The sequence below is a fragment of the Talpa occidentalis genome, unplaced genomic scaffold, assembly GCF_014898055.3.
Source record: "Talpa occidentalis isolate TD23 unplaced genomic scaffold, MPIMG_talOcc4v2.1 talOcc4.18, whole genome shotgun sequence".
Classification (NCBI taxonomy): domain Eukaryota; kingdom Metazoa; phylum Chordata; class Mammalia; order Eulipotyphla; family Talpidae; genus Talpa; species Talpa occidentalis.
Genome location: NW_023601851.1, coordinates 12622443 through 12648128, shown reverse-complemented (window position 1 = coordinate 12648128; position 25686 = coordinate 12622443). Strand labels below are relative to the sequence as shown.

The 25686-nt window shown below is 38.8% G+C and overlaps 1 protein-coding gene across 4 annotated transcripts in view; it reads left to right on the top strand.

Moving 5' to 3' along the window:
- Nucleotides 1-25686, top strand: part of LOC119250713 (protein Mdm4-like) — a 139616-nt gene that overhangs the window by 11910 nt on the left and 102020 nt on the right. For 2 of the 4 annotated variants that reach the window (XM_037518356.2, XM_037518358.2), the window contains exons 2-10: nucleotides 4382-4494; nucleotides 5634-5708; nucleotides 11851-11984; nucleotides 13038-13093; nucleotides 17357-17424; nucleotides 18137-18236; nucleotides 20227-20387; nucleotides 21574-21720; nucleotides 23478-23558. In XM_037518356.2, the coding sequence (XP_037374253.1) occupies nucleotides 4417-4494; nucleotides 5634-5708; nucleotides 11851-11984; nucleotides 13038-13093; nucleotides 17357-17424; nucleotides 18137-18236; nucleotides 20227-20387; nucleotides 21574-21720; nucleotides 23478-23558 (900 nt within the window). In that variant the 5' untranslated portion in view covers nucleotides 4382-4416. Of the gene's footprint in view, nucleotides 1-4381; nucleotides 4495-5633; nucleotides 5709-11850; nucleotides 11985-13037; nucleotides 13094-17356; nucleotides 17425-18136; nucleotides 18237-20226; nucleotides 20388-21573; nucleotides 21721-23477; nucleotides 23559-25686 lie in introns of those variants that run through there. The other 2 variants (XM_054697697.1, XM_054697699.1) reach the window with 2 other exon arrangements.

Here is a 25686-nt window from a genome sequence, read left to right as displayed (position 1 = left end):
AACATAATGCCTATACCATAGGATTATTTAACTATTAAATAGGTTAATATGTATGCAGGTACAGAGTAAGCTCTATATAAGTGTGCCTTTGTTTTGATTATCTAATGCTATGTAATAAACCACCCAAAAATGTAATGAGTGAAAACAACACCACCACTAACCATTCTGTAGACTGAGATGATCTTCTCAATTGTGGTCTGTCCTGCAGTAGTCAGGTGACAGGTTGGGCTAGAATAGCCAAGATGTGTGGCCCCTGATGGCCAGAAAGCTTAGCTAAACTGGACAATTGATCCTTTCCATATATTCTTTCTGCATGGTTTCCAGGTAGAGTAGACAGAAAGCAAGGGCTTTCACAAGCATAAAATTTGAAGCTGCCAGACCTGGGATTGGCACATTATCACTTCTGCTGCATTCTGTTGATTAACATATGTCACAGTACCAGTTGGGGGATATGGTTCATTGGGTGTCCTTTTTGTAACCATCCTGTTATTTCTGGCCATCAAGCACTCTATATGTATATAATTGTCAGTTTAGGCACTGGGGTGTATTATTGATCAGTTAATGCAAGCCCCTGTCTATATTTGCATCTGTATTTTACTTGATAATTAAAAATGTGTGGTGTGTTATTTGGTAACAAGGACCATGAAGAAAAACAAAGCAAGGAAAGAGATAGGAAAGATTGTGGTTTGGGAGTTGCAGTTTTAAAAATGGGTGGTCATGAAGGTTTCCTTTCTAAACTGATACTTGAGCAAATACAAAAAAGAGGAAGTTAGGAGTTAGAGGGCCAGGGGTGGGAGCTAAAACCTTTAGGAGGCTAATGCAGTTAAGAGATGGTGTAGTGCCAGCAGGCACAGAGCAGGATCTCCATGACCAGGGCACAAAAGTAAAGGAGAGTCCTGGAGCCCTTGGTGCCTTTTCAGGCTTTTATTGGGATTTCACCAGGTACACAGCAGGTGGGATGGCAGGGGGCGGGGGGGGGGGGGGGGGGGGGCAGGAAGCTGGCAGGCCTTCTAGCCCCTAGCGAATCATCACTCTTTCTGGGCTCTCTGGTGTTCTCTCGTGGTCTAGTTCTCTCTCTTCTGTTTCTCTTTATGCTCTCTCACTCGTTCCCCTTCTGGTGTTCTACTGGCCTCCTAGTGACACCGCCCTTAAAAGCCCAGTCTCAGCCCAGGTGTACCTACCTCCGTATGCCCACACATGCATTCAGGACCGCAGGGATCCATCGTTAACTCTACAGGAAGACTACGCAACTTGTAGGTTTGGGGAGATCAGGATTGGTTTTTTATTTATAAGGTTTGAAATGTCAGTCGAATGCTCCTTCCACCCTCTATGAGATGTGGCTTATTCATAAATTTCACTGATTGTTTATTGTCAACTTTGTGAGAAAAAGGTGTGAAGGTAACTTTGTTAGGGACCTGGAGGCTTTGCAGAGGTTCTGACTCATTGTAAAAGAATTTAACGAGGGCCTCCCTGGTGGTGCAGGGGTTAAGACGCACCCTATGAAGCTGTCCACAGCTACTGCAGCACGAGTTCGATCCCCAGCAGGGAGCTACCCACATGGAGCAGCAGAACTCTCCTGTCTTGCCCGCTACTCCCCTCAGCAGTGTACTTCGGTCAGTGTACTTCGGATAGGTTCCCCACTCTATCTCTGGTGAATCCTCTTATCCCCTGTATCTCTGGCAGGTACCCCAGTTCTTATATGCATAAATAAATAAATTTTTAAAAAAGCAGTAAATATAAGTATGTTTAAAAAAAAGGAATTTAACGAGACCACACACTATAATCCAGACAAGGCTATGGTAGACTTAAGCTTGAACACAAGGAAGCGGTGCTGAAAAGGGACCCTTCCAGGCTGACTCTACAAAGGGAGCTAGGGGGTGGTGAGAGGATTCACCAGAGACAGAGTGGAGAGCAGAACAGGCGAATTGACTGAAATACACTGCTGAGGGGAGCAGCGGACGAGACAGGAGAGAGAGGTCTGCCATGCCATATGGGTCAGCTCCCTGGCTGGGGATTGAACTTGTGCTGCAGTAGCTGCTGATAGCTTCATAGTGCTGATGCTTAACCCCTTGTGCCATAAGGGAGGCCCCTAGGGAAGGATTTTTGAAGGATTTTTGAAGGATCTAATCAGGGTGGACTGCACTGAAGCATGTGCAGAGGGTAAGTTTCAACTGAATGTTGGGCAATTCCATGTGTAAGGAAGTGATACTCAGGCTTTTACGTCTCTAGCCCCTGTGGCTATCTCCTGCGGCCTTGAATGCAGGAAGTGCTTGGGAGCTGGCATCAGGGTACACATGCCTGATGGTGGACACCTGGAGTATGGTGTGGGCCTGTGTAAGTGGGCACACCTGAGCTTGGAGGCTGAGGCTATAAGGGCAGTGTCAAACAGAAAATGGCTGTGCTGGAGAACGTTGAGAAGATGAGCGACGGCTGCTAAAGGAAGAGACCATGAGATGACACCAGAGAGAGCCCAGAGAGAGTAAAGATTTGCGGGGGACTGGGAGGCCTGCCAGCCTCACTCTGTGCATGGCTGCTGGCATTGCAGTGGGTTCCACACTTCATATATCACATGTCACTTTAGCATCTTAAATCTCCAACCAGGGCCGCACTATGAGACCTTGGTCACTCTAGGTCAGGTTTTTCCATCATCTGTATGGCCAGGGCCCTCGGCCGTCCCCTCTTTCCAGGAACTTGTGAAACAGTCATTTGTCAGGATATTGCACCATTTGTCTCAATGCGTCACCTGTCGTCAGTCTAGTGGCAGAGGTTATGTAAACAAGATGTTAGGCCATGACCTGCCACCTCGAGATTTAGTCCACTTGTTTAAACTGAATGTTGGGCGATTCCATGTAGGCTTGAAGTGTTTGTTTTTATACATTTCAGAAAGGACAGGTTTATCAGGAAAAGGTGAAAGAGGCACCAGCATAGTTACAGGCGGACAGGAAAGATGCTGTCAGCTCGAAATGTCGCACTTTTATATTGTCTCAACTCTGTAGCTCTTTTTCTGGAGAAAAGTTAGAAGTGAAAATTTTAATTAAATCTTACCCTTTCAATTCATGCTCTCTCTTCCCTTGATCATATATGTCTGATGTGGTTTTTGTAGAGTGCGGGGTCCTTGGGTTCACTCTGGGGAGAGGTATCCCCAGAGCTCCCGTTTCAGCGGCACGCGGCGAGTTCCCCAGGCGAGTTTCTCCACGAGATAGAGACGGTAGCTATATTTGAAGAATAGGTTTATTAGGGAAAGGGAAAGGGACAGGTTTGCTCTAAGAGGCCTGCATGGTTGCAGGCGGGCGGCCTTGAGGAGAGTGGCCTCCGCTGAGGTCAGTGAAGAGACGTCCCGGCATGGAACAGGTCACTGTTAGCCAGAAAGCTGCTGCCCTGCGGAGGGTGAGAGTTGGTGAAAAGAAGCACCTGCATCGTCACAGGTGGGCAGTGGGAGTGCTGCCCCGAGCCTGTGAGGAGACTGCACTGATATAGTCCTCTTCTCTTTGGGAGGGGTCACTGCTCCGTGGAGTAGCCTGCTTGTTGCTGATGTTGGGTAACAGGCAAAACTAGAAAGGGACCAGAGATTCCAGGGTGGGCCCACTCTCCATATCTTTATCCTCAGGCCTGTGCTCTACTCCCTGTAGCATCTGATCCTGCTTGGGTCTCCTGCCTTGTGATTAGACACTGGAGCCTAAGAGTCCAACCTCTATAGCTGGGTTAATGATCATGTTATTCCCCTCGACCCCCACCTCCTTGTGTGAGTCAGGTTTTAGTCTCCTTAGGCCTCCCTCCAGTCTTTCTATTCTTGTCCTCCATCATGTCCACCTTGGTTTAACCCGTTTTGTATTTAGTTCCTATACTCTTTGGGGTTGGCGTATTTTGAAAACTGCTTTGTCTCATGCTATTTTGACTCTCCCTTACCTGTGGTCCCTTGCGGGGACGTGCTCCAACTTGTTGCAGAGGTTTTCCTTGCCAGCCTCTTGGAATCTTAAATCTATTAATCCTGTTAATTACCCAGTTCTGCATATCTCTTCCAGGGGGTGCTCTTGAGTATTATCTAAGAGGGGAGGAATAATGAAAACCCATCTGATCTCCACTGGGGTGATAATGATTGTAAATTTGACTTTCAGGGCAAACAGTTTACTCATTATCACCGGTGTGGGGGCTGGAGCATGCCCGAACCTGTTTCTGTTTCAGGCTTCACCTGAAGGCAGCATAGGTGGTTCTTATTCTTAATTGTGTGCTTGTGGTTCTTGCAGAATCAGGCAGTGTCAAGAACTTCATCATGGGTGTATTACATTGTGTGGGTGCCCTGATACATTTTTTACTATAACTGCACAGTGGAATGCCAAAGAGAGAATTTTTATTTTAGAAAACATAATTCTTTTCTTTTTAGACTTATTAGCAAACTGCAAATTCTTCACTGCCAAAATGACATCATTTCCCACCTCTGCCCAGTGTTCAAATTCTGACAGTGCTTGCAGGATCTCTCCAAAACAAGTTAATCAGGTAAATCATTTTTAGGCATTTCTATTTTCCTTTAAGTTTTTAAAAATTGAAATGGGGCATGTAACTAAAAATCTTGACTGACTCTAGGATTTTTATGCAGAGCCGAAATGATTATTTTTTAAAATGTCATGCTAGGAAAAGAGTAAACAGTATCAACATCCATAAATTTGAATTGGTCACTGATGAAATATTTGGAGGTTATGGATTGCTCAGTAGTACCTTTTGAAAATTAGCATATTTTAGGGTATGGGTGACTAGTGGAGAATCTGAGGCTGTTAAATTAGTTTCCTGTTTTCGTTACTTCGCTGTTTTTTAATCAGTTTTAATTATAAGTATGTTAGGGGGAAAGTCCCTTTTAAGTGCGCAGGTGAGGACCCACAGTCAGGCAACCCGTTTTATATCAGGGCTGCTCCGTAACAAGTATAGCAAATGTATTCTAAAAAATTACTCTATTTTATCGTGTATTTGTCTGTACATAAAGATTCCTTTGACCACCTCCTCCCTAACTCCAGAGTCCCTTCTCCTTTATCTAACATTGATATTAATTTGGTGTGTCTTGTTCCACACCTTTTTCTCCAACATACAGAAATACATAATTTTGTTACATGTTTTCATGAACGTTGCACAATGGGTAGTATTGTGTGTCTTAATCTATGGTAAAGGTAGAATTTGGATTTGAAGAGGGTAATATGTGTCTTATATAAAAAATGGTTTTGACATAAGTCTGTTATGAATAATGCTGCTGTGAACATTGGTGTACAGTTGTTTACATACCTGCTTTCAGTTCTTTTGGATGTAAAACTGGGAGGACCTGCTGGGTCATATGGAAATTGTATGTTTAGCTTCTTGAGGAATTGCCACAATTTTCCAGAGCCATTTTACATTCCCACCAACTTAGAGCATAAGTTCTCTCAATCCTCACATCTTTACCCGTATAGCCATCCTAGTGATTTTTCAGTAAGGTAACAAGTAGTAATTCTGATCATTGGCAGTTAGCTTATGCACTGGAAGATTGGGCATTAATAGATAAGTATCTACTAGGGTTTGTTGAAAAAGGTTTTAAAAGATTTCTTGCTCTGTAGGGCTTCAGAATTCAATCTAATTGAAATGTAAATGGGTTTATTTTTTATTTATATCAGGTACGACCAAAATTGCCACTTTTGAAGATTTTGCAGGCAGCAGGTGCACAAGGTGAAATGTTCACTGTTAAAGAGGTAAGCCATTGTGGAAAGGTTTCAGTTTTAAAAGAGCTGAGCAGTAGAAGCTAGTGAGTATGTGGTTCTGAGATCAAGCCTCAGAAAGGAAGTTCTACTCCAGGAGTTCTATGGAAGCATTTTTTTCTTCTTTTAAAGCCCATTGAGCAAAGTTGAACTTCATATTTCCTTTAAATTTCCTTTTGAAGTATACTGTCAGCTAAGCAAGATTAACCATGAAGTTCATTGATCTCAAGAGTTAAAATGCAGAACATGTACAAGATTTAAAAAATGACACTGTGATTTAGAGGATGTGCTGCCAGGCAGGGATTAAATGCAGTGTTTTTTCATTATAAATGTGTCAAATACTCTTCTGAGCACTGTGAATTATTTTAAACATTTATGCATTTAAATAACTTATTTAGCTCCTAAGGTTTTTTTTTTTTTTTTTTAACAAAAAACAAATGGAATCCTTTAAGTGGAAAAGACTGCATATTAAAATGTTAAACTTTATCAATTGCTTGCATTTATTTAATAGAGTAAATATCTAACCCTTCCCAAATATACCAGGGTTTTTTTGGACTTTCCCTAAAAGTCTTAACAGCTTTCAGTAATGCTGCATTCCTGAGCCATTATGCCTCTTAAAGAAACAAAACTGGAGGCATTTCAGATTTTATAGAGTACTCATATTGCCTTCATCATTTTGAAGTAAGTGTGCCATTTTGGACTGTATATCTCAAATTCTGATGAGTAAGGCTTTTTCCAAACTTGTTAAAACTTATAAAGTTGTTAAAATCAATTATGCTATTTTCCTTCATAACATGACATAATGTTTTACTGGAGAAAAACCTGGACACAGTCTGTTTCTATCATGAGAGCTGACTGCATAAAGGGAATTTCCCAATTTAAAAACTTTACTGGTTTTTAGTATGTGTATTCAGGCAGGTATGATATAAGAATAGTGTATTATATACATATTAGAATAGTGTTTTAGATGATCTTTGTATCCTTAAAGGGTATTTATTTTTTTCTGAACGCGAGACAGACATAAAGTTTCCTCCCTTTTCTTCCAGTAGATGCTCTTCCCCATCCGGTTTTTTCTAGGTAATTGATGAGTGTTGTATTTTCACTGACATATGTTGTCTGAGATGGAGGGGACCCTAGAAATACTGTTCCAATATAATGGGACCAGTGTTAGAAAAACTTCTGTTCAAATATCTAAAATTCCTGAGAAGTTGGGACCTAAAGATAATTGCTGCCTTGGTCTTCAGTTAAAGATAATTGCTGCTTTAGGGGCCTTCCTGGTGGCACAAGGGGTTAAACACCACACTATGAAGCAGTCTGCAGCTTCTGCAGCACAAGTTCGATCCCCAGCCGGCCAGGGAGCAACCCACATGGCGCAGCAGACCTCCCCTATCTCGCTGTTCCCCTCAGCACTCTGCCTGTTCTGTTTGGTCAGTCTGCCTGTTCTGTTCCCCACTCTGTCTCTGGTGAATCCTCTCACTCCCTGGCATTTCTGGCTTATACCCCAGCTATTCTATGCATAAATAAATAATTTTTTTAAAAAAAAGCTAATTGCTGCTTTATACTGCTGATGGCATATTGAACATTGTACTTTATTTCCCCCACTCCCCCATTGAAATGAACACATATCAAATGCATATGGTTTTATGCCCTTGGACTTGGAAAATATTTTTCTGATCAAGCAAATTTAAAGTTACTACTTCTATTTAGACTTGGGAGAAAATTTTTGAGGGAATGCTGGGTGAAATTCACCACATTTTTTCTTGTCAGACCAGTACACTTCTGTTCTAGAAAGTAATGGTTTGTTCTCTGGAATTTCATTAGGACTAAACCCCCACTCCAAAAAATACTACAAGGAATCCTAAAGCCAGAACCTCAGAAGGATGAATAACAAAGAAAGAAGGCCAAAAAAAAAAAAAAGTTATTAAAAGAATAAATAAAATCAAAGGAAAGACAAACACAATGGCAAATACAAATGCTAACATATCGATATTATCTCTAAATGTAAATGGACTAAACTCTTCAATAAAAAGACACAGAGTTGCAGCCTGGATTAAGAAACAAACCCAACCTTTTGCTGTCTCCAGGAAACACATTTAGCTACAAAAGTTAAAAATAGGCTCAAAGTTAAAGGATGGAAAACAATCCTACAAGCAAATGGACCAAAAAAGAAAGCAGGAACAGCTATACTTATATCAGATAAAACAGACTTCAAACTCAAAAAAATAAAAAGAGACCCCAATGGTCACTACATCATGATCAAGGGGACAATACTTCAAGAAGAAATAACACTCATTAACATATACTCACCAAACGAAGGAGCACCAAAATATATCAGATAACTGTTGTCCTCTCTGAAAACAGACATCAGAGAAAACACATACGTCGTGGGAGACTTCAACACACCACTATCAACAATGCATAGATCAACAAGACAAAAAATAAGTAAAGAAACTAAAGCTCTAAATAAGGACCTAGAGCATTTGGGCTTAACAGACATCTATAGAACACTAAACCCCAAAAAAACGGAGTACACATTTTTCTCAAGCGCACATGGATCATTCTCCAGGATCGATCACATACTGGGGCACAAGACAAACATCAACAGATACACCAAGATTGAAATCATATCAACCATCTTTTCTGACCATGAAGGCATCAAACTAGAAATAAACCATAAAAAGAAGGCAAGGAACTTTCCTACCTCATGGAGATTAAAAACCACACTACTGGAAGACCACTGGACTAATGAGGAGATCAAAGAAGAAATTAAAAAATTCTTTGAATTGAATGACAAGGAGGACACCAATATCCTTAATGTATGGGATGCAGCAAAAGCAGTAATAAGAGGAAAATATATAGCAATAGAAGCTCACATCAAGAAACAAGAAAGAAGTCAAAGAAACAACCTAATCTCAAAGCTCAAAGATCTAGAAAAAGAACAACAAAAAAACCCCAAAACCAGTAGAAGAAAAGAAATAATAAAAACCAAAGCAGAAATAAATGAAATTGAATCTAAACAAACAATCCAAAAGATCAATGAAACCAAGAGCTGGTTCTTTGAAAAAAATCAATAAAATAGACAAACCCCTAGCCAGGCTCACAAAGGAAAAAAGGGAGAAAGCACAAATAAACAGGATCACAAATGAAAGAGGAGAAATCACAACGGACACAGCAGAAATCAAAAGAATAATCAGTAACTACTATGAACAGTTATATGGAAACAAGTTCAACAATCTAGAGGAGATGGACAAATTCCTACAACTCTACAATCACCCAAAGCTAGATAAAGAAGAAATAGAAAACCTAAACAGACCAATTACAATTAGCGAAATTGAAATGGTAATCAAAAACCTCCCCAAAACAAAAGCCCAGGACCTGATGGATTTACAAATGAATTCTACCAAACATTCAGAGATGAATTAGTGCCTATCTTTCACAAACTCTTTCAAAAAATTGAGAAGGAAGGGACAATACCAAACACGTTCTATGAAGCCAACATTACACTAATACCAAAACCAAACAAGGACAACACAAAAAAGGAAAACTACAGGCCAATCTCCCTAATGGACACTGATGCAAAAATCCTCAATAAAATTTTAGCTATCAGAATCCAACAATGTGTCCATAAGATAATTCACCACGACCAAGTAGGATTCATTCCAGGGACACAAGGATGGTTCAACATCCGAAAATCAATCAACGTTATCCAACACATCAACAAAAAGAAATATAAAAACCATGTGATAATATCAATAGATGCTGAGAAAGCTTTTGACAAAGTGCAACACCCATTCATGATAAAAGCCCTTGAAATTCTTGGGATACAAGGAACATACCTCAACATCATAAAGGCTATTTATGACAAGCCAACAGCCAGTATCATTCTCAATGGTGAAAAGCTGAAAGCAATTCCATTAAGATCTGGAACAAGACAAGGATGTCCACTCTCACCACTGCTCTTCAATATAATACTGGAAGCCCTAGCCAGAGCAATAAGACAAGAGAAAGACATCCAAGGAATCCAAATAGGAAAAGAAGAAGTCAAACTATCACTGTTTGCAGATGATATGATAATATACATAGAGAACCCCAAAAACTCCACAGAAAAACTAATTCAACTCATCAATCAGTTCAGTAAAGTGGCAGGATACAAAATCAACACGCAAAAGTCAGTAGCCTTCCTATACACAAACAATAAATCTGAAGAAGAAGAAATCAAAAAAAACATCCCTTTTACTATTGAAACAAAAAAAATCAAATATTTGGGAATAAATCTAACAAAAGAGGTAAAGGACCTATACAAAGAAAACTATAAAACACTGTTAAAAGAAATAGAAGAAGACACAATGAAATGGAAAGACATCCCCTGCTCATGGATTGGAAGAATAAACATTATTAAAATGGCCATCCTACCAAAAGCAATCTACAGATTCAATGCTATTCCAATCAAAATTTCAATGTAATTCTTCAAAGAAATAGAACAGTTATTGATGAAATTCATATGGGATCACAAAAAACCCCGAATAGCCAAAGCTCTCCTGAAAAAAAAAAAAAGGGAATGGAGGCATCACACTCCCAGACTTCAAACTCTACTACAAAGCCATAATCATCAAAACTGCATGGTATTGGAACAAGAACAGACACACAGACCAATGGAATCGAATAGAAAATCCAGAAATGAACCCACAGATTTATGGTCAACTAATCTTTGACAAAGGAGCAAAGACTATGCATTGGAGCAAAGAAAGTTTGTTCAATAAATGGTGCCGGGAAAACTGGGTCGCTACATGCAAAAGAATGAAGCTTGACCACTACCTCACACCATACACAAAAATCAACTCAAAATGGATTAAAGAACTAGACATAAAACCTGAAACCATAAAATATATAGAAGGAAATATAGGCGAAACACTACGTGATTTGCACATCAAAGACATCTTTACAGACACATCACCCAAAGCAGTGACAGTGAAGGCAAAGATAAACAGCTGGGACTACATCAAATTAAAGAGCTTCTGTACAGCAAAAGAGACAATAACAAAAACAAAGAGAAACCCACCAACTGGGAGAACATTTTTGCACACAACACTAATGATAAAGGATTGATCAAAAAAAATCTACGAAAAGCTGATGAGACTCAACAACAACAAAGAAAATAATCCAGTCCAAAAATGGGCAGAAGAGCTAAAATGAAACTTCTCTGAAGAGGTAATGCAAATAGCCAACAATTATATGAATAAATGTTCAACATCCCTTGTAATCAGGGAAATGTAAATAAAAACTACCATGAGATACCATCTTACACCAGTGAGAATGGCACATATTAAAAAAATTAGCAACAACAAGTGTTGGCGAGGGTGTGGAGAAAAAGGAACTCTTCTGCACTGTTGGTGGGAGTGCAAACTGGTCCAACCACTATGGAGAGCTGTGTGGAGATTTCTGGACCTACTAAACATAGAGCTTCCATAGGATCCAGCAATTCCACTCCTAGGTATTTACCCAAAGGACACAGAAACATCAATTCCAAAGAGCACCTGCACCCCTATGTTTATAGCAGCACTGTTTACAATAGCTAAGCTTTGGAAACAGCCCCAATGCCCAAAAATAGATGACTGGATTAAGAAGATGTGGTACATATATACCATGGAATATTACTCATCATTCAAAAAAGATAAACACATGCCATTTGCAGCAACATGGATGGCGCTGGAAGGGATCATGCTCAGTGAAATAAGCCAAAAAGAAAAAGAAAAAGACCGGATGGTCTCACTCATAACAGGAATCTAGAAAACTTAAATAAGGGACCAGAAAAATGAATAACTATAAGAAAGCGAAAATCAAAATCAACAAAAAACTATGAACCAGAGACACTTTTGGGGGGGTGAGGGGCGGGAGGGGAGGGATTGGGGTCAGAATGGGTGGTTGCAATTGTATGGGGAATATAAAAATAAAATTTATTATTTAAAAAAAAAAAGAAAGAAAGTAATGGTTTGTTAATGTCCAGAATGATAATAAATGAATGAGTCTAGTTGGGGGCAGCTCTCTTGCTGTAGGACACTTTACACAGCACCGCCATGCATGTGTGTTTTAGGCAGCAGCTGGACAGGTTTCTTCATGGTATTTTATTCCCATGCAGGTCTTGCAATATCTTGGCAAGTATATAATGGCGAAGCAGCTCTATGATCAGCAGGAACAGCACATGGTATACTGTGGTGGGGATCTTTTGGGAGAACTACTTGGACGTCAGAGTTTCTCCGTGAGAGAGCCAAGGTAAGAAGATTGAGGGTTTATCTTTTTGGGCATTTATACCTCACCACTTAATCTCTTTAGGTTATAATGGTAATGACTATTTATTTCTCTGGTCAACAAATATTTAAGAGCCTACATCTGTCAGGTGGCCTCTAAGACACTGAGAATATAACAGTGAGCAACAGTTTCTCATTTTAAGGGTCTTAAAAGAGTTGTATGAGACAGGAGATGCTCTCCTCCTTATCATTCTATTGCTTTCCAAGCTATACTATGAACAATGTTTCAGAAAGAAGGTACATTTTGTGGGGTGGAATATAGGGTTTTTTAGGGGGTAGAAGTGCTGGTTGAGGAAGTGCTGTTTGTGCTGATAGCTGAAGGGTAGTTAAAGTGTCAGTTACGGGGAATGGTTGAAGGAGAACTTTAGGTAGATTGAGCATCACATGTATGTGTCTGGGTAGGAGGGAATTTGATGTGACTAGATTATAATTTTGTGAAATAGTTGTAGAGAAGGGAAGAGTGAATTGATGAAAGAAATGTAGACTTGCTGGGCACTTTGAGGTTGATGAAGAGCTTCCTGAGAATCACAGTAGAACTACTCTGACCAGCTGTGTGACTTTCTCCAGGTGCATAGGGTATGTGGTTATTAACACAGTGACAAGGTAATTAATAATTGAGAATCCAGTCTTCTCTTTCACTCTATAGCTTTGTGATGACTGTTTCTTCTCAGCTCCTTTTGTCTTATTTTGGTAGACTCCCTTCCACTCCCAGTCCCAATTATAATGTAAAACTTAAGTCCTAGAAGGAAGGGATTGTCTTGTAAGGAAATCTCCCTACTTGTGTTACTGTTGTTATTAATAAAATTAAATGTAAATTAGTTTTTTAATGGTCACAAAATAATACAAGGGCTTGGGCATTACATCTTGATATTTAAATAATTCTTAGATTCTGAGAAATCTATTCTGTGGAAAACACAGAATACATACATTATAGGGAAAGTTGGGAAATAGCATATCAGAAATATACTTAAAATTTTAATGGAGAGCCATATTCACTTTTTTTTTTAATTTCTCACAGCCCACTCTATGATATGCTAAGAAAGAATCTTGTCACTTTAGCCACCACTACTACAGGTACGTCGCATCATATTTCTTTATTCTGTGTCACAGCTTTGAGTTCAAGGGGGCAAATGATGGGAAAGCAGAGCAGGACCAAGATGGGCATGGAAGGCCATCAGGGCGCGACTGGGAGGGATGGCTTGTGCAGTTGGTTACTGCTGTGTTATTTAACTTTCCAGTTAATGCTGAAAATAGATTAGTATCATTAGTACCCTCCTTTTAGACTTAGTGATTGTTAACATTTTGCCATATTTGCTTCACCTATACATACTTTTAAAATCCACCATTACTGTAACATTATTACATGCAACAAAATTAATAATGATAAATAACTCCATAATACTGTCCAATAGCCATTTTATGTATAGTTTCTCTCAGTTTCCTCAGAAACATCTTTTACATTTGAGTTGTTTAAATCCAGATTTAAACAAATTTCTTATGTTGCATTTGGCTGACATGTCTTTTAAGTATCTTTTATCTCTAAAACTTAACCCTCCTTTTGTTTTTGTATCATTTATTGAAGAAATGGATTATTTTTTCTTTAGAATTTCCAGCATTTTAGAGTTTGTAGATCGTACCCTTGTGGTGATGTTTTATGTGTTTAGCACTTCTCTTTTGAATGACAACTTGTCTAACCTTTTGCTTGATTCCATACTTTTAAGTACTGCCTTTTGAGTTTAACTTACTAGGTATTGCAGGAAACTGCTTTTGGGTCTGAAGTGCAGTGTATTAGAGATCAGTGAATAAAGTGGACATGACTAAATTGTAACTATCTCACACTTATTTCCAAGTAATGAAACTTTTTGTTTTCCTGTTCCTACATGAAACCCTTGTATGGATTTCAAATTAGATTCTCGGGAACATTGTCCTTTGGAGAAAGCCCAAGCTTGTGATCCCTATTGATTGGCTATCTTTCAGTAGTTTCCTGAAACAAATAGGTTGAAAAGAATTGTTCCTAATGAAGATTTATGCTTTAAAGTGAGAGTAAAGAAACTACTTTGATATTGAAATATGATTTTGAACTTACAATGAATTTTGGAACTGCTTAGTTTCATTGACAATCTACCTGTGTTACCCAGTTATAAATTTCTGTTTGAGGGGGAAGGCAATCACTTGTGAAATAGTGTGGTTTACAGGGATTGTCACTAAAAACTTGAAATAAACAGAGGATTTTATATTTGCGCATCTACTCTTTTTCTCAGATTTGTTCTGATCTGTTGTCTGAATATCCAGAGGAGATATAACTCTTACCCTCTCATTTTCTTTCTTTTACTTCATTTGCAGAATTTAACATGCTGTATATTAAAACGAACATTTCTATAACAAGTATTTCAGTTGATCCTCTTAACAACCTTGTGAGAAAGGTCTGGAAATGGAGACACTGAGGATTTTTTTTAATTAGATAAATGGTTTGCTTAAGATCAGCTGCCACTGATGAGTAGTGGTGCATCTGTTTCTGAATGGGCAGTCCTTGCTCTTTTCATCATTCTTTTTTTTTTTTTTAATTATTTATTTATACAAGCACTGGGTACAGTCAGAAGTGCGGGAGGGTGAAAGAATTCACCAGAGCCAGAGCTGGGAACAGAACAGACAGACTGATGAAATACACTGCTGAGGGGAGCAGTGGGCGGGACAGGAGAGGTCTGTCGCGCCATGTGGGACCCTCGCCAGCGGCCGGGGATCTAACCGGCACTGCAGAGGCTGCGGGCAGCTTTGTAGCCCAGCGCTCAACTGCTGCGCCACCAGGGGAGGCCCTCTTTTCATCATTCTTTAATGTCCCTTTAACCTTTTTTTTTTTTTTAAAGATTTGTTTATTTAGGCACAGAAGAATTGGGGTATAGGCCAGATGGGTGGGAGGCGGTGAGAGGATTCATCAGAGATGGAGTGGGGAGCAGAACAGGTGGATCTACTGAAATACATTGCTTAGGGGAGCAGTGGGCAAGACAGGAGAGGTCTGCTGCGCCATGTGGGTAGCTCCCTGGCTGGGGATTGAACTCAGGCCCCAGCAGAGATAGTGCTGAGACTAACCCCTTCGTCACCAGGGAGGCCCCCTAGCTCTTGCTTGTAATGGAAAGAATTTCCCTCAGTTTTCAACACATTTTTTTCATAATGTTAATTCTTCAAAACATTTTGTTATTTAATTTGTCACTTTGAGATAATTTTATTTACAAAAAAGTTGCTAAAAAGTATTATAAAGAGTTGCATATACTCTTTACCCAGATTCCCCAAGTGGTGACATCTTTATATAACCATAGTACAATGATTAAAATTAGGGAATTGCCCCAAAGTAATTTTGATTGATTGTTTGCTCTTACTTGGACGTGCATTGGTTGACATTGCTTCCCATGTCACCTGTTTTACACCATTAAAAAATAAGTTAAAGCTTTTATTTTATGGCTGAAGAAAATGCCATTATTTAAAGTTAAGGTAGTTCTTTATAAAATTATTTCTCTAATTTTTTTTATAATTCTTTATTTTCCACATGTATACTAAAGCAATGAAAAATAAATGGTGAACCTTATATTAATTTAATTAATTAATTAATTTTTTAATAGAGGCATGTTTTATTTATTTGTTTGTTTGTTTGTTTGTTTTGTTTATACATGCACTGGGTACAGTCAGAAGTGCAGGAGGGTGAGAGAATTCACCAGAGCCAGAGCGGGGAGCAGAGCAGGCAGAAGGACTGAAGTACACTGCTGAGTGTACTGCTGAGGGGAGCAGCGGGCGGCAGGAGAGGTCTGCGTGCCATGTGGGACCCTCCTCCGGTGGCCGGGGAGCAGCCGGGGATCGAACCGGCACCGCAGAGGCTGCGGGCAGCTTCACAACCCAGTGCTCAACCACTGCGCCACCGGGAGGCCCAAACCTTATTTTAAAATCCCTTTGTACATTATCTGTTTCACCAGATTTATTTTTGTTTCTAATTGTTTTAACCTAGGAAAGATTGTAAGGCTGTTGAGCTATAAAGGATAAAGCTCCTTGTGGTCAGAAAATCTTGTCTCTCAAACTTCTCAGTATCTATAGCTATGAAAAATGCTTTTAGAAATAATGTTGTCAGTAATTTTGAAAATGTTAACTTTGTGCAAAACAACTGAATTGTCAGACCAGTTGTAGGATCTGTGCGCTTTCTCTGCCTGTCTTTATCCTCCATGAGTGTCTTTCTTCCGAGACTGCAGTTGCTGATGTACCAGCACAGGATAGACTCACTTGGTTGCATCTTGGTTGCACAGAGCTTCATGTAGTGAGTGATCTTTTCCTATACCTAAGTTTTCATCTTTTGTTCTGCTTGAAAATTTTTCAAGTCCTTGAAATATGTTTCTTTTACACTAAGAATATCTATCAGGTTATTGTTACCTCTGCTTCTTTTAATTGACCTTGAGAAAAACTAACTGCCTCCTCTAACTGGGAAAAGTAAATCCTTTTTATTTAAAAAAAATAATCTGCATTCAGGGCCTTCCTGGTGGTTCAATGGATTAAGCACAGTACTAAGAAGCTATCTGCAGCCTCTGCAGCACAAGTTCAATCCCCGGCCAGGGAGCAACCCACATGGTGCAGCAGACCGCTCCTGTCTCACCCGCTACTCCCCTCAGCAGTGTATTTCAGTCAATCCGCCTGTTCTGCCCCCCACTCTGTCTCTGGTGAATCCTCTCACTGCCCCCTCACCTCTGGCCTGTACCCCAGTTCTTGTATGCATAAATAAATAAATCTTTAAAAAAATAATCTGCATTCAGGTGATGGGAATTTAAATTGTGAAATCAACACTTAGAATGTAGGTTTACATGAAGGATGCTATTGTTAAGAAGCATGTGGGGAAAATTCCAGATTTTCAAATCTCACAACCCTGTATAATTTTAACACTTGAAAATAAAAATTAAAAAGTCAAACCTTTTTTTTGTTGTTGTTGTTGTTTATATCTTAGGCACACTTGGTAATAAACACCTTTAGGAAGAGATGATAAAAATACTCTCCATTATTTGCTCCTTGACCTCAGTTCTCATATTAAAATTTGAAAGCTTGTTATGGAAAAAACGTTTTTTAGCCATTTTTCATTTTCCCCAGATAAGATTTTGGGAGTAAATTTTGAAAGTAGTCTGTTTTAGTCTTTGCCATTTTTATTAGTTTTTTCCCTTCTTTTTGGATGAGAGCCTTGTCCAGGCAACGTGGAAAAGTACATTTCTAGGGACCACACCTGGCTCCAGGGTTGTTTGCTGAGGTCCTTTCTCTGTGGAAAGAATGGTTATTACCAGGGAAGGTTTTCCTTTTGTTTCACTTGCTATCCAGATGCTGCTCAGACTCTCGCTCTCGCACAGGATCACAGTATGGATATTCCAGGTCAAGACCAACTGCAGGTAAAATCACCACACGGTGACCTCTTTTGTTGTACAGAGTGGCCCCTTCTCTGTACCTGTGGCTCCTTGGACTCCCAAGTCCTTTCCTGAATGTGGTAAGAATTTAACAAGAAAGGTTCTTGGGAGTTCACAGACCAGGGACAGAGTGAACCTTCTCTGTTCTGCCCATAACAGAGTTCCAGTCTCTGAATCTTTCTTTGGGATGTAGCACTTCTGATCTTCAGTTCTTCCAGTTACATTTTCTTTGGGGTTTATGTGTGCCTGTATGTGTGATGGTGTATGTACAAGGTGTTTGAGAAAACTGCTTCATTAGATTTTAACAAACTTGTTGTAGTTAAGTTCTTGTCAGGCCATTTCTTTGAGCTCCCCAAACCTGGGAAAACTTTATGATTATCTTGGTATATGGTAAAGGCGTCACATGTTTTCTGAATTATGCCTACTTTTGTAATAAGGTATTATATTTATAGCCTGTTTCTAACAGATTTTGGCCTTTTGTGCAGAGATTTTTTCCCCCCAGGTTTGGGATTCTCCTACCTCTGCTGCAGAGGGTTGAGAGGTGTGGCCTTTATTTGATGACTGTTGTGAATTTCAGAATTCTCTTGTGCATAACCCATTGTGTTGCACACTAACTGGTGAGCCAGAGTAGAACTGCTACATCCCCTGGTCTCAGTCATTTCTTTCCCACTGATTGGTACCTTTCCCTTTTTTTCAGCAAAGTGCAGAAGAAAGTTCCAATTCCAGGAAGAGAACTGAAGAAGGCAATTTCCCCACACTGCCTACCTCACAGCATAAGTGCAGAAATTCTAGAGGAGGTAATTTTGGATTAAGTCTATGTCGATTTCCCTTCCTCCCTCTTTCTTTTATCCTTCCTTCTCTCCCTCCCCTTCTTCCAGTTTTTAGAAATGGCTGTCCATGTTAAGCACTTACTATAATTAAGACCAGATATCAGAGGATTCTAATAATAATAATGCTGTCTCTTTACGTATGGAGTAGAAGGGTGTAGGTCATACTTATTTCTCATTCTTTTCAGAAAACCTTTTTCACATGCTAATAGAAATTAGCTACACATGTCTCAAGTTTGCAACTTGGTAACTCAAGCTGCCTTGAGCTTTAATTGTCCCTGAATGTATTCCACCAGGTTAGAAATTTTATTTGATTTGTCTGCCAGAGGCTAATTTTCTTAGATTTTTGAAGTTTGCAGTAGTCATAAATATACTTAATGACTTAGAGCCAAGAATGAACATAAGAAACCTAGTCGCTCTTTGTCCTTGTATGGTTGTTATCAGATCTTTGCCGCATCCTTAGGTGTGGCTGGACTGTATGAGTTAATTGATATTTTGAAAGTTTCCCCCAAACCCTACTTTATAAAAGAGCTCTAAAACTTTCTACAAAGATGTTTAAAATCATAAGTACCTCAGGGGTATTTTGTGGCATGATGGTTTCTTGTTTAGGTACCTGCCTCAAACTTAAAGCAATGGCAGGCTAAGCCTCTGGCAACATCCAAGTTGCTCATTTTGCTGTTTAAACAGATTTAAATGTTCATTGAACTTCGATCAGTTTGGATAATTTTCTTCAAATTGCATTTGAAGAGTTAGAGGCTGCCTAGTTACCTTGGAGCTAGTCCTCTCTGTGTGGCGTTAAATGTGTACTTTTATTTCTTCAGGTCCTTGCCCATTTTCAACTCAAAAAGCTGTTTATAAGAAAAAGCCAATTCAGGAGACTGTATGTAGTTTGCTGAGAATAAATAGCTTAGCCTTCAAGGAAGGTATACAAGTAGAAAGGACGGAATTTTTTATATGAGGAAAGAATGACCCATTTCCAGTCCATTTACAATAAAGTTATAGAGCTTGACTAGATAAAGATAACATTTAATAAGTCTCAACTCAGAAATTCGGTTTCTGATAATTTTAGTAGTGAGTAAGGAACAGAGGTGGTTTTAGTTTCCTTTTAGCAGGTGGGATTGACATACTTTTTAAGTAGATAGGGTAATCCTTTGTTTTGGCAGGGACCCATTTATTACAGAAATTTTTTTCAATCATCTGGGAAGAGGTAGAGGAGAGTAAGAAAGTAGGACAGTCGGAAAGCGCCACAAAAACATTGGGATAGTGGGAATGAAAGAAAAAACTTTGTTAGCGACAAACTGGTTAATAACTGCCCTGAATATCATTTTGATGTTCAACTGGAGATTTTTTTTCCCTTGAAATATTTCTAGTTGTTAGGTATCTTAACTCCAGTAGAGCCCATTGAGCTAGAAAGTTCATAACATACATACTTAGGAAACCTGGGGTTCAGTGTTTTGTACTTTAAAACATGAATTTTTGAAAAATGTTCCAAAGTATCGGATGTGCCAATGAGACTGCTTTGACAACCTTGTGATGGCCCATTGTTATTCATGCCACCTGGCTTCTGTCTTTGTGCCGTCGCCAGTTTGCAGTCCAGTGGGTCATGCCATCATCAGGCATTCTGTGCTTGACCAAATCATTTTCTAGTTATTGTAGTGCTCTGAATGTTGAGAATGCCACTAAATGACTTTTTAGACATTCTTTTAGAGCGGTATCATTGTTTAGTACTTTTCATAGTTTATATTTCTTCATATAGGATCCTCTACTTCTAATGACATTACTTGCTAATGAAGCCTAAATGGGAGGAGATTTGGGGTGTGCTACCGAGACAGCTATTTGATTTCTGATTATTTCTCACTGGGAGTAAAAATTTCTTTTTACTTATAAAGTATTGTGAGTATTATAAAGTCTAAATTTTCAAGTACTGTGTACATAGTTATCATTCTTTTAACATCTATAGATGAAGACTTGATAGAAAATTTAACTCAAGATGGGACCTCTAGACTGGACCTTGGGTTTGAGGAGTGGGATGTAGCCGGCCTTCCTTGGTGGTTTTTAGGAAACTTGAGAAACAACTATACACCTAGAAGTAATGGCTCAACTGATTTACAGACAAATCAGGTAAATTTCACATTTGAGGGGGAAGTTCTTTTGAAAGAGTAGTAAACTTGGTTACTCTTGACTGCACAATGCATTGTCTAAGAGTTCTCGTGCAGTGCTATTGGTCTAGTACCATCTGTGTGTTGTGATGCTTCAGTCTCTATCTTCAGCCCTGACCTCTCCACTTCATGCCCAGGTTCCTGCTCATTCAACACCTCCACTTAGATGATCTGACATTTGACATATTCAGAACAGAACTCTTGAGTCTTGATTTTTTTTTAACCAAATACTTCTTTCTAACCATTCATTTGTCTTGTCTACTTTCCACTCAGTGTTTCCAGCCAGATGTCATAAGACAGCATTGATTTCTTTGTCAAGATTAGCAGTTTTTGATCCAAAATGTATCTGAAATCTAACCACTTTTTACTAACCACTTTCACTGTCATACCCTAATTCAAGCCATCATCATCACACTCCTTTAACTTATTTTATATTCTTCATTGCACTTCTCACTTTGTACAACTTACTAGAATTTTTGTGTCTATATCTCTCCCCGAAATCAAGTCCATGGCTTTTATATTCACTGCTCTTCTATTGCCTAATACCTAGAACAATATCTGACACATTGTAGGCATTCAGTGTTCAGTTGATGAATAGGTATATAATGGTGGCAGAATAAGTTGTCTTTTATGAATATTGTAAAAAGCATGTCATAAATGTAGATAAATGTAGAAATAAAATTAAATTGTTTAAGAATTCAGAAAGGACAAAAAGTCTGCGTTACCCTCTGTGTTTCTCATATTTCTTCAATAAACATCACTAACTATTAAGGAAAGCATGTCACAATGTAATGTTTTCTAACTTCCTAGAGCGTCACCTGTGGGAAAGGAATGTAAGAAATGGATTCTTTTTGGTTGAGCAACAATGAATCCTGCCTTTTAAGCTCTTTGGTACTTCTCAAGAGTTTTTCCTGATTTACTATTAAATCTGACATACCATTAAAATTGAAAATTCCTTGCTAGATACCTTTATATCCATCTATTAGCTTGTAGGAGTCTAGTAGATATCTGCTGAATGAATAGATGTTAAAGGCTGGGCGTTCTTTGAGGCATATGTGAAGACATTGAGTTTGGGTTCATGTAAGTTTATTCAGCATCTTTGATAAGCCTCTGACTACAAAACTCTTGTTTGTTTTTTGTTCTACTAGGATATAGGTATGGCCATTGTTTCAGATACCACAGATGACTTGTGGTTTTTGAATGAGTCCGTGTCAGAGCAGTTTGGTGTTGGAATAAAAGTTGAAGCTACAGATACTGAACAGTCTGACGAAGTAGGGAAAGTGAGAGATAAAAAGGTTTGTTGTGGGAAAATCGTGAACCTGTTCACATCTGGTGACCCATACCTTTTTGTACAAGTGACTCACACGGTCCCCCTATTTTCCTTTTTGGTATTCTCTTATGTCCAACATTAAGGTAACCAACACTGCCTTAGAAATAAGATACAATCATGCATAAAGCTCCTACCTCATTAGAAGAAATAAACTACCTACCTTTTCCTGAATGCTTATTTTCTCATTTTGGTGTTTTTTCTTCCAGAAATCTTGCTTTGCTAAGAAGGCAAAGTTCTAAATAGCCAAAAGAGCCTGTTGGGAAAATTTTTTATTTCTTAGACATTGTAGTAGCTTCCATATAACTTTATATCTGGGGGAAAAAACAGTTGAGTTCTAATGTAGTTTAGTTACAATAGGGGGAGATTTTGGGATGAAGAGTCCTACAAGCATGTGTTCAATTCTCAAATCGGGCAACTCCTGACACAGACAAGATTCTTGGTAAACATTAAGTATATATAGCAAGAAATAAACCCAAGTTGTATCATCCTTTTAATTTAAAAGATTCTCAGAGTAATTTGGAGTTCTAAAGGATATTCTGATATTTTTGTGATTAGCAAAGAGGTGCTTGGATTTCTTGTTAGACTAGTTGTATGCAAATCAAGTGGCTAGAATGAAGCCAAAGGTGACACTTGGAAACTTCTACAGAGAGATGGGACTTCAAAGTACTTAACTTTTGTGAGAAAGTTTCTATACATGGGGCCTCCCCGGTGGCGCAGCGGTTGAGCGCTGGGTCCCCTCGGCCTCTGCAGCGCCGGTTCGATCCCCAGCTGCTCCCCGGCCACCGGCGGAGGGTCCCACATGGCGTGCAGACCTCCCCTGATGCCTGCTCTGCTCCCCGCTCTGGCTCTGGTGAATTCTCTCACCCTCCCGTGCTTCTGACTGTACCCAGTGCATGTATAAACAAACAAACAAATAAATAAACAAATAAATAAATAAAATACGTGCCTCTTTAAAAAAAAAGTTTCTATACAGAAGTTTACAATTTTGTCATATTTGGTTTTATTGTGTTTTGCATTGCAGAACTAGGCTTTTAATTTTTAGTATTTTAAGTTCTCTCCTCCTCCTTTTTATTTTATTTATTGACCTTTTTGGTAATGCTTACATTTCTGGAATATGGAGTTTTTAGGATTTTAAAATTCTAAACTTTTTAATTTAGAAGACACTTCCTGCAGTTTTTGACTTTGTTTCCTGGTCCACGGGCATGCTTTTCTAGGACAGCCAGAGAATCGCATAACTGGTTTTACTTTTGAATATGAAAAGTAAAAACTTAAAATACTCCATTTTCAGTCTTTGCATCTAAGTCCCTTATTTTATACAGTGCTTTTCACTATCATTTTGTCACAGGGTCCTTGTGAATGCCTACCTACCAAGATTCCTAAGAAAAAATTTCCATATTTACATAGCATCTCTACTCTGACACTGTTTATTTTCTTTAAATTCACAAATTTGGTCAGCCTCTCCCTTCTGGAGGCAGAAGGTGATTTGGTAGCCCTCCCCCTTCAAGCCTCCCCATGCTCAGTCATTGATGCTCCTGAAAGTCCTGCTAGGTGTGTGCAGAGTCACGTTTTTGCCCTCAGACTTAAGCTGTCTACTTTTTAAGTGCTAGTGATAGAGACAGAATGTGAGTTTTAAATTGAAGCTTTTCTGTCTTTTTTGCTTTCAGGTAGTAGCCTCATCTAAAATAGGTACACCTTACTAATGAGATATCTTTGCCTTCACAGCTGTTTGAAGTGGGGAAAAATGATGACCTTGAGGACTGTAAGTCCCTAAGTGATGATACTGATGTAGAAGTTACCTCTGAGGTATGAGTCTATACTAAAAGGGCTGTTAGGACCACCCACATCTTCAGCTTTTAACAATTGTAGCAGTTCACTTGTGCTTAGGAATACCTTTTAACCTCAGCCCGGTTTCCACCTACCTTTTCTAGCTCTATAGAGATGTCGGTTTCCACATCTTATTATAAATTTTTATTGGAATTTGGGAAGAAATGGGGGAGACTTGATCTGCGCTTCCCTACCTTGGAAAGAGATGATACTGCCTCTTTTTGCCTCTCTGCCTACTATCAAAACTCTTCGAATGTGTTGCATTGGATACACAAGTTATTTAAAATAGTTCTGCACTACTTTCCCATTAAATACCTCTTTGTAACCCCAAAGGCAGATCTATAAGCTACCTAAAATTCTTTATCAAGTGTAAAAATTGTATCTTCAATACTTTCTTAAAAGGAAACATGGGAAATGTTTAATGCTTTCTTAAAAGGAAACATGAAATCCACACATTTACATTTGAGGCAGACTAATATTCAGCTTTAAGCTGTTAGGTAGTAGGTTTGGATTTATCACCAATTGACACTCATGTCTAAACTCAAATATATACCTTACTTTTCGATTTTCATGCTTGTTTTCTAATGTCCTTTAAATGCTTCCCTTAGGTAATATACTTTGGGAAGAAAGGTGATGGGGAAGAGAACAGATTTTATATGTTGCTGCTGATGAATAGAAAATATTTAGGTTGTCACTAGTGATGATTTCAACCCCCCTACCCCCTTCCCTGTTCACCGTTATGGTGATTCATTGCAAATTATCTGTGTATAGCTAAGTAATAAAATGGAATTTATCAGTCCATTAAGTGTTCTTGACCATAATACAAATAGCAGAGATAAGTGTATCCATCTTAATCAAACTTCTGTGACTGCTTAGGCCTAGAAAACCTATTAAGCAAATAGATTATACTTCATCAAATCAAAGATGCCATTGAATTTAATAAGTCCTGTTATTTTATGTACTACTGAAAAGGAGAAAGTAGATTATGAGACACCATCAATTATCATTTCCAAATCTTTATGAAGTTCCTTTGAGTATTTATATAGCATTTTAAATAAAATCTGAGTATCTGGCAAGAATGTTTTGAGGCTCTCTAGAGAACATCCCAGTTTAACAAATGGTCAAATTCCTGCCTTCAGTCTAGGCAATTGAGTTATGACTTCTAAACTTGAAATGCTTGGCCCAGACTCTGAAAGTAATCAAGTCAGCCTGTATCAAATCATCAATCCTATAAAAGGCAGCCAGTTACCCACATTAAATACTTTTGACTTTCCGGGTAGTTACCTTTGAATTAAGCAAGCCATTTAAAATTCACTGGGCTCTGGTTTTACCTCATTTGAATATGGAGAAGTAGGAAAAAAATTACTTGGCATTCAAGGACAAGAATATTGATTTTTGGTGGGGTGGGAGTGGGGGGCCTTCCTGGTGGCACAGGGGTTAAGTTTTGGAGCTATCAAGCTTTCACAGCCACTTTGCCATTAGTTTGATCCCCAGCCATGGAGCTGACCCACATGGCCCAGCAGACCTCTTCTGTCTTGCCAGCTGCTCCCCTCAGCAGTATATCTCAATCTGCCTATTCTGCTCCCCACTCTGTCTCTGGTGAATCCTCTCATGCCCTGCACCTCTGGCCTGTACTCAAGTTCTTATATGCAAAAATAAATAAATCTTTAAAAAAAATTCTTGTCTTAAAAAAAAATTGACTTTTTAGAGAGTGTGATTTAGGTATACAACTACCTGTTCCTGAGAGCAGTGAGAGAACTTGAGTAAATTTAGTAGCTTTCAAATTTCATTTTAACTTTAGCTTGCTTTTTGCCAAATTTTAGACATTTGTTAATTAGGCAAGAATGAGTTGTTTTCTCTTTTTCATTCTTTAGCAGCTTTGTTTAATAAATGTGTAAATTGCACAGAGAAATGAACCTAGAAAAGAAGGCAGTGGGGAAAAAATCAAGCAGTTCCACCCAAGTCAGAACGCCAAAACAGTTAACTTTCTTGGGGATAGAGATATCAAATTCTGGCTTGAAATGTAATTGTATTACTATCAGTATACAACTTTTCAAGAGTTTCTTATATGTAGCTGTAGAATTTGTTCAGATTCTAGGCTAGACCA